The 8,945-nt window shown below is 45.8% G+C and overlaps 1 protein-coding gene across 1 annotated transcript; it reads left to right on the top strand.

The window, feature by feature from the left end:
- The first annotated feature begins 292 nt into the window (after positions 1–292).
- mtcl3 (MTCL family member 3) lies at positions 293–6,027 on the top strand. The gene is made up of 10 exons (XM_078287111.1): positions 293–436; positions 647–871; positions 1,405–1,563; positions 2,541–2,612; positions 2,938–3,257; positions 3,489–3,648; positions 4,042–4,109; positions 4,306–4,863; positions 5,620–5,749; positions 5,917–6,027. Exons 1-10 carry the CDS (start codon positions 308–310, stop codon positions 6,025–6,027), a joined length of 1,932 nt encoding a protein of 643 aa, XP_078143237.1. The 5' UTR covers positions 293–307.
- The last annotated feature ends 2,918 nt before the right edge of the window (positions 6,028–8,945 follow it).

Here is an 8,945-nt window from a genome sequence, read left to right as displayed (position 1 = left end):
GGCGGCGGCGGAGCGAGGCGGCGGCCCGACACCCGACGACTCCTCCCGCCTCGCCGCTGACGCCTCGTCGCCCTCGAGGGCGGAACAGAACCGCGTCGTCTCCGACCAGCCGTGCGCTTCCAAATCCCCCAAACTGAGGAGCAAAAACCCGAGAGGAGGGGAGACGGCGGCCGCGGCGACGAGCGGCGGCAAGAAGAGCTCCAAAAGCACAGTAGGCTGCGGACCTGGCTTCTGGAAGGAGGGATGCTTACAGTCCGAGCTGATACAGTTTCACCTGAATAAGAGCTTGGGGAAGAAAGGGACAAAGATGCAGGCGAAATCGGCCTCTCCGCCGGAGATGTCCCCCGAGCCCGACAGCCCGCAGCCGGCTCCACAGCCCGACCAGAGGCTGCAAGACGAGATAGAGAAGCTGGAGGACGAAAACGAGGACTTAAAGGTAAGCTAAAGGGATATAGTCCAAGATTGTCAATTTTTCTGATATCAGTTGTTATGTTTTCAGCATGCGCCATGGTCGCACCTGTTGTAGCTGCAGGCTGCATAACGGCTAGTGGTATCAGTACTGTAGGCTATAGGCCTAAGCAGGTTTTATATAGGCCTAGATTTGATTTTTTTTGTGACGCATTCCCATTTTCCTCACTCTTGTTAGACTGAAATCGAGGAGATGCGGGCAGAGATGGATGAGATGCGGGACACCTTCTACGAGGAGGACGCATGCCAGCTGCAGGACATGCGCAGAGAGCTGGAGAGAGCCAACAAGAACTGCCGGATCCTCCAGTACCGACTGAGGAAGGCCGAGAGGAAGAGGCTCCGCTTCGCAGAGACCGGCGAGGTGGATGGAGAGCTGCTCAGGAGTCTGGAGCAAGACCTGAAGGTGATGCTACGGTCATGTTAGACAAGACAAAAGCTAGTGCTGAAATAAAGAGTGAATTGCAGTGAAAGAAAGAAAGAAAGAAGCCCGAGCAAGCTTTCCCCTCCATGTGTTAAAGGTTCACAATTCTATTCTATTCTATAAAAAAAATAGAAAACTAGTTCATCCAGATACAGATTTCTGACTCTTCATATAATCAGGAGCTACATAAAGTGAACTGTATGCCATACACACTTTAAGTTCCCACTGTGACAAGTGCTTTTTGCTATTCTATTCTATTCTATTCTATTCTATTCGATTCTGTTCTATTCTATTGTAGTTGATGAATAAGGCACTTCTACTTTAAGGATCTAGTTATATATTATTCAATATTACCAGACATGTCCTCATGGGTGAAAAGATGGGTGGCTGGTGCATTCACAATATAGCCAATCTATTTCACCTTTTACATAGAAATAATTAACGTCCTTAATAATGACCCCTTCTCTCTCTCTCTCTCTCTCTCTCTCTTTCTCCTGTCCTGCTCCCTCTCCCAGGTGGCAAAGGATGTGTCGGTGCGCTTGCACCACGAGCTGGAGAGCGTGGAGGAGAAGAGGACGAAGACAGAGGAGGAGAACGAGAAGCTGAGGCAGCAGCTGATAGAGGTGGAGGTCACCAAGCAGGCCCTGCAGAACGAGCTGGAGAAAGCCAAAGAGGTGAAGTGGGATGGGAGTGTGTATCTGTGTTTGTAGGACAAAGCATTGAGTTGACGCCTTTGGGTCCGAGGCATCCTTCCTGTCTTGCCCTACCCAGGCCTATGTGCGCGTGTGTGTGTGTGTGTGTCAGTGTGTCCGTGTGTGAGTGTGTATAGCTGAGATGAGTTGACACAGTTGAAACCTATAGTGGTGAAAATCATCAAACAAACAAAAGTATGCCAAGGAAGTTGGGGAATGCAGATAGGGAATACAGTAAAGAAGGGGTGATGCTGGCAGTATTGATAGCGGACATATCAATACAATGCAATAGGCATGGTAGGGAGAGCTCTATTACAGTAAATTCTACCTAATGCTGTAATGCTTTGTGTTTTTACCATTTATGTAGGCTTTCATCCCAAAAAGATCACATCAGCCTTTACAGGGAACAATCACACTAAACAGAATTCACATTCTATTCCTACAATTTGGGACAGTTCACTCAATGACAGGTTGACATTGCTGACTTATAAAATGTGGGGATAAGCATTTTTTTTTTAAAAGAATCTCTATTGGTTCAAAACCAGCATATGTCCCCATACCCATAAATAATCCTGGATACTGCTACAGTGACCACAACACCATTCTCCTGTTCATTCTCAATGGAGCAGCTCCCAAAGTGTCACTTGATGACATAACAGATGAGAGCCTTTTAAGTTTTGTGAGATATTCAAATCTCGATTAGTCACTATCCAACATCAAAGGAACAACAGATGTGAATGCTGTTTTCGGGTGTATTTTTACATGAAGGCTATAAAAATATACTTGGTAATCTGGGCTCCGCGATCATTTGAATATCTCACCAGAAATGTTCCTGACAGTGATTTTAAGCAGTAGAGTTTTTCCATTACTGAGCCCTTAGTGTCCCGTAAATCTGGATGATATCACTGCGTCCTCTCAGAAAATAGTGGGCTGATGACATAACCGCTGTTTCCCTGCAGCTCTCACTGAAAAGAAAAGGAAGTAAGGATGGGCAGAAAGCAGAGAGGAGGACTCCACAGACTCCAATCGAGGTGAGTCAAAATATAAATAGATTACAAAGCTATGAACTGCAATGGAAATGTCTAATAATGAGGTCAGAGCAATGTTTCTCAGTGCAATTACTAAATTAATTGCTGACTAGGCCCTGTCACAGAGAGAAAAGGCATGTTGCGTTTGAAATTATTATTAGGCATGAAAAAGAACATGGCTGTCACCTCCTTACTAGATGTTGTGCTGAGGCAATGGAGCAAATACGATAAATGGAAATACGATAAAAAAGAACAATTTGCTTGTGTATTTTTCTCCATGTTAAATATGAACAATAATCTCCTGGTTACCTCTCTTCCCTCTTCACAGGAGGAAAACGAGGACCTGAAATGCCAGCTCGCCTTCATCAAGGAGGAAGCCATCTTGATGAGGAAGAAGATGGCCAAGATCGACAAGGAGAAGGACCGTCTGGAGCAGGAGCTGCAGAAGTACCGTTCCTTCTACGGGGATGTGGACAGCCCTCTGCCTAAAGGCGAGGCCGGAGGGCCGCCCACCACCCGCGAGTCAGAGCTGAAGCTCCGCCTGCGTCTGGTGGAGGAGGAGGCCAACATCCTGGGGAGGAAGATCGTGGAGCTGGAGGTGGAGAACAGGGGGCTGAAGGCCGAGCTGGATGACATGAGGGAGGACAGGTACTATGCTGTTCATCTGCTTCTTGATTATTAAAGCAGTGGATGGTTTGTTCAAATAGAACCAAGGGTACTGGTGGGAAGGCAAAGCATTGATTTCTCTTAAGTGTTTTGTATAATGGGGAGAATGCATATTGTTTTTGCGGAATGGAATGGGCTGAAAACCAAATTTCAGAGCAATCAATGCCTCTCCTCTCCTCTCCTCTCCTCTCCTCTCCTCTCCTCTCCTCTCAGTCTGGCGGCAGCAGGAGCGGATGGTTCAGGCACTGGGGGTCACCAGTCCAGGGAGCAGGGCGAGGCCCTGTCAGAGCTGAGGCAGCAGCTTCAGCTGGTGGAGGATGAGGCAGAACTTCTCCGCAGGAATTTGGCAGATGTGGAGGAGGAGAATAAAAAGGTAGACGCGGTTTAGATTGCACTCATTTGGTTCCTGCGTCTGGGACAGCTATCCCTGTTGCCCCCCTTCAAATTGCAGCCCTGTTAAAAACTGTGGAATTTTAAATAATTTATATGAAAATTGCACCAGATAGTAACTACTTTCAACCTAATATATAATGTATGCTGTGTGATATTCATGTGAGTATTAGGCTACATAATGCTGCTACATAATAAGATGCAATTTTTATGAGTGTCTCCTTTTTCCTTGTGTATCTACTGCTAATATTAGTATCATGTGGGACATTGTATGAAACCTGTTCTCATCTGAGTCTCATACATAACAAATTCAAGTGCATGGATTATTTTTCAGTGCTGAACATACAGAGGGAATAACATTCACTTTCATATTTAGGTGACTACTGAGCTTAACAAGCTGAAATACAAGGCTGGGTCCCACGAAGCTGGGTCGAGACACGGAGGAGGAGGTTTGTTTTGGATTCAGTGTCTTTCAGCCAATTATTCTTCCAAGAGACAAAACAACTGCCTTGCAGAATAAGACATATCTCTTCTTTTTTCAGCTTAATAAAACTGTATCAAAGTGTTTCATAAAGCCTTCAAGAACTGCACGTTAAAAGTTTCCTTTCCCGAGGTGTTCCACTTTCCAATGTCTTCTCCATTCAAACCCAGGAGGAGCTGACCCCGCTAAAGTGGAGACCCTGCAGGAGGAGCTGAAGGCGGCGCGTCTGCAGATCAACGAGCTGAGCGGCAAAGTCATGCAGCTCCAGTACGAGAACCGCGTGCTGCTCTCCAACATGCAGCGGTACGACCTGGCCTCCCACCTGGGGATCCGGGGCAGCCCGCGGGACAGCGACGCCGAGAGCGACGGGGGGCGGGACGACGACACGCCCTCGGCCTGCGCCTCCTCCCCTCGCCTCCTGCCGCCCCACCGCAAGCGCGAGGGCCCCATTGGAGGGGAGAGCGACTCGGACGAGGTGAGGAACATCCGCTGCCTCACCCCGACGCGCTCCCTCTACTCTCCCGTGGACAGTCGTTTTTTATCCCGAAGCCTGAAGGACCGGCAGCAGATGATCGACATCCGCATCGAGGCAGAGAGGCTGGGCCGGACCATCGATAGGCTTATTGCAGACACCAGCACCATCATCGCCGAGGCGCGCGTCTACGTCAACAACGGGGAGCTGTTTGCCCGGCTGGAAGAGGATGAGGAAGGGGGCAGGTATGAAAACTGGTCCCTCTGTGGTTAGGGCTGCAAGCGTCAGCTCACTCAATTCAGCCTTACTGAATCTTTGAAGAGAAACCAAACCCCAAACCCAAATCTGTGTAAAGCCTGATATCTAAAAGTAAAAATCATGCTACTGAAATTGCCATCTGCTATTGGCTGATCTTTGCTGACAGGTGATGTCACCATCTGTTGTACTCTATAGAGGGGTGACATCACCTGGCACCAAAGATCAGCCAATAGCAGATTTCAGTAGCATGCTTTTTACCATTAGATGTCAGGCTTTACCCAGATTTGGGTTTGGGGTTTAGTTACTCTTTAATTTCAGTGCAATAAACTGTTGATGTTGTCTGAAAACCTTGCATTCCAATTTGTGTGATTTTTAGGTTTTTACTTCAATTGAAGACTTGCATGATCCTTAATCATTTTTGACTTATTTGGCATAAACCCTATTCAATATCCACTGTACAATTTCAAAAATGAAACATTGTCAGCCTGAAAAAATGTCAGAATTCCTAAAAAGATTAGTTTTTGTAGATACATGTTTTTTTATCTGACGCAAGCAGAGGGAGGGAGCAGCTGCTTAGTCTCCAAAACACAGAAGAAAAGGAGGATATAGTGAAAACATGGCAATTTAAAGTGGAACTCACATACTCTCAAACTGACAACAGATAGAAAGAATGCACAAAAGAATACGGATAATAATGGTAATTCAGTTGGAGTGCAAAATCACTTACTCATTTGGCTCCACAGGATCAGGGAGCACGAGCTGCTGTATCGCATCAACGCCCAGATGAAGGCCTTCAGGAAGGAGCTGCAGAGCTTCATCGACCGGCTGGATGTTCCCAAGCCGGAGGATAAGAACGGAGAGGAACCGCTGTCTGTAAGTGGATGCAGATAAATTGGATGGATGGAGATGGATTGCTGGTGATAAATGTATGGTGTGTGAGTGTGACTTGGATGATTGTGTGTTCTCCAACATGCACTTTTCTCTAACTGCTTCTCTAACTCTCTCCCCCCCCCCCATTCCTTTCACTTTCATCCATCAAGATGTTTCAGCCCATTATTTTGCTGATCCTCATTCTCGTTCTGTTTTCCTCACTCTCTTATGCCACAATTTTTAAATTGGTATTCCTTTTCACCCTATTCTTTGTCCTGTAAAGCACATATCCGATCGCATATTATGTACCCCTTTATTTATTTTTTACTTATTCATTCATTTCAATTCTGTTATGTTGAACTCATCACATAAGGTCACTCAAGGTACAGGACACGTTTCATTTTCCACACACGACCCAAGCCACTCATCTACTCAGAAGCTTTCCACATTTATTGGAGTCCACACACCTTGGAGCGACAGTGGAGGATGAGGTGAGTAGATATGTCGCTGAACTCTTTGACTCTAGATAGTGTGCTGATCTGTTAGACCAGCTATGTTTTTATTTCAGACACACGCCTGCCACACCCAGAGGTTGGTTTCCATTACTAATCACATTTATACGCATGGTGGGGGACTTCAATAATTGCTACCACTGTAAAAATAACAGAAGAAGAGCACTGGTTCAGATGCACAGGCCTATAAGTAGTTACATTGTAAATAGTTTGCCAGAGTTTGTATTTTGGCTATTAGGCCAATGCATGGAGCCAAGTGTGCACACATAGCCTACATACAAGCGTGCACGCGCACGCACACACACATTCATACAGTTTATTTCTGAAATTGGAACAGACATTATGTCACTTGCAAGTTCTTATAGGTAACTGTACTCCTAATGTTGTCATTAAGTCATGACATAATCTGTATCAAATTGTCCATATGTCCATAACCCCCCTCCACCAGCTATGGTATACCCCCATATTTGCGTTTATGACAGTTAGGCTATGTGACACTCAGGATTGTGAAAAAAATGACGCCCTTGGGTCTGGGTCTGAAAATAAAGCCCAAAATATGCTGGATGTGGATCTATTTATCCAACTGCTCGGATGTGGCCACCAGGACGGGGGCGGAACCGGACCACTTCTTTCATCCCACCGGTGGGATGTTTTACGTCATATATTAGGGCCAGCTGTGGAGAGAGAGGAAGGGAGGGAGGGAGAGACAGAGAGCGAGTGAGATAGAAAGAGAGAGAGCGAGTGAGTGAGAGAGAGAGAGAGAGAGAGAGAAATAGAGAGAGAGGGAGAGAGAGAGAGAGAGAGAGAGAGAGAGAGAGAGAGAGAGGTGGGGAGGGGAGGACTTTTTATTCTCGTTAATGAAAGCATCGTTTCAGCTGTAGGCTATCTCTCTGAAGTTTTTATTTCTACCGGATTCTAGACTTTCGTGGCAGTTTTTGAAGAGGTTTTAGGACATTCATTGCAACATTAAGGATCATATTACCAGAACAGGTAAGGGGCTGTTTTAGCCAGATGGCACATGCTTCACATAACTTCAGACAGTGGAAAATTGAATCATATTAGCGCATGGTAGGCCTATTTTGGATTTTTTTTGCCGCACGAGCGCAGCATTTGGCTTCCGAATTGACACGTGAAAGCGACAGACATCGCGCGCAGACACTATAGTGTTGTTGTGTAGTAATGCGTTACAGTAAAGTTATTACTAGTAACGAGTAGGCTATCTAGTGTAACAGTTAGCTATTTCAAATTCAGGTGTGACGTTACAGTTGCCAATCAAAATAATTGGTTACTTTTGTTATCACCCTTTCTAAATATCAGACTGAAGTTGAATTCATCGATGAGAAATGGCAGAAAGGTGTAGGCTGCTATTCTCTGGGTGTAAGTTTTCCCGCTATTTCGACTTTATCGTGCAAACGGATGATATAAACGCTGGACATCAGCGCTATTTGGTTTTCCTGGAGGAAACGGGATGTAGGCTAACTAACGTTAACACTAACAGCTACGTTTGAAGGTAAGACAAGAAGACACTAACCGCTAATTGTGCGGAGGTAACATATAGCCAGTAGCTTGAAATCACTGCTCCCATGGCGTAAGAAGTGAAGTAATTACTTTTTTTTTTTTAAATGAGTAACGAGTAATAGCCTACAGCACTTTTTTGAGTATCGAGCCCAAACTACAGCACTGTGCTTAGCGTACGGCATGCTGCTGTGCGTAAATTGATTTGTTGCCATGGATACTGCGCAAGGTCGTATCCAACGACGTAATTAGAGCGATGCAGGGCTGATTAATTAATGCTTCCCGCTGCCTCTGCCAGACTCCTCTCATAGCTGGCTGGAGGGAAATAAATGCATGGTTACAGGGGGTAAAAATACTCCGCTGCTCTTACATCAGTGCGCGGCGTGATATTTTTGGGTACTCTTTCCCATTCGCGTCGGAGTGGTTACTGGTGTCTGTCCTCGCCAGCTCAGGATCGTGGAGTAACAAAACCATCTCCCTGTACAGTTGTAGTAGGAGAGAGAAACGAGGCAGCGCGTCCTGAGATTTGTGAAAGAGATGTAAAAGGATAATAACACAGGAGTGCAATAGTGAGGAGGACTTGGAGAGAGAAAAGGGACACAGTGGGGGAGTCTGGCACCAGAATGACGGACTGACCTTGTCCCACTAAAGACATGGAGGGGACTAAAGCGTCCTGTCCCGGTGCCTGTGCGAGCAGAGCGTCGACGGCTGCCCTGAGAGCTGCTGAGCGGCCGACGGGGGAATTGGCCGGTTTTGGATAATTTGCTCACTCACCATGCCATTGAAAAGGCTGTCATTTTGTGTTTTTTGTTTTTTGTTTTTTTCATGGGCGTCAATTGGGTATGGCAAGGTTTGGGCACTCGCCATACTGTACAATAGAATAAGTGAGTCCAATTTTGATTTTGTAGTTTTTATCGTTATAATGGAGAGCAAAGATCAAGAAACAATTGCCAGAAATCTATTTGCAAACCATACTTTAAAATAGTTTAGTCTAATAATTTATCACATGGAGCACATCTTGTCAGTCATCAGTCATTGCTCCATTGAAATTTGACTATTTCTAAGCAGGATTGGACGTTTTAGTGGCAAATGATAGATGCGGGGACTTTGCCATACCTTAGCGTTCAGTGAATTGACGCCCCTGCTTTTTTGATTCGTTGCTTGTTGGAGGA

Source organism: Centroberyx gerrardi, chromosome 12, assembly GCF_048128805.1.
Source record: "Centroberyx gerrardi isolate f3 chromosome 12, fCenGer3.hap1.cur.20231027, whole genome shotgun sequence".
NCBI classification, from domain to species: Eukaryota; Metazoa; Chordata; class Actinopteri; order Beryciformes; family Berycidae; genus Centroberyx; species Centroberyx gerrardi.
The sequence above is the reverse complement of the archived record's forward strand: the minus strand, read 5'-3'. Positions and strand labels throughout refer to the sequence as shown.

Excerpts from the sequence above, each read along its gene's own strand:
- mtcl3 (XM_078287111.1), top strand. The coding sequence starts at position 308 with ATGCAGGCGAAATCGGCCTCTCCGCCGGAGATGTCCCCCGAGCCCGAC. Across the intron at positions 3,649-4,041 it reads TGGAGGAGGAGAATAAAAAG|GTGACTACTGAGCTTAACAA; the intron begins GTAGACGCGGTT and ends TTTCATATTTAG. Across the intron at positions 5,750-5,916 it reads ACGGAGAGGAACCGCTGTCT|ATGTTTCAGCCCATTATTTT; the intron begins GTAAGTGGATGC and ends TCATCCATCAAG.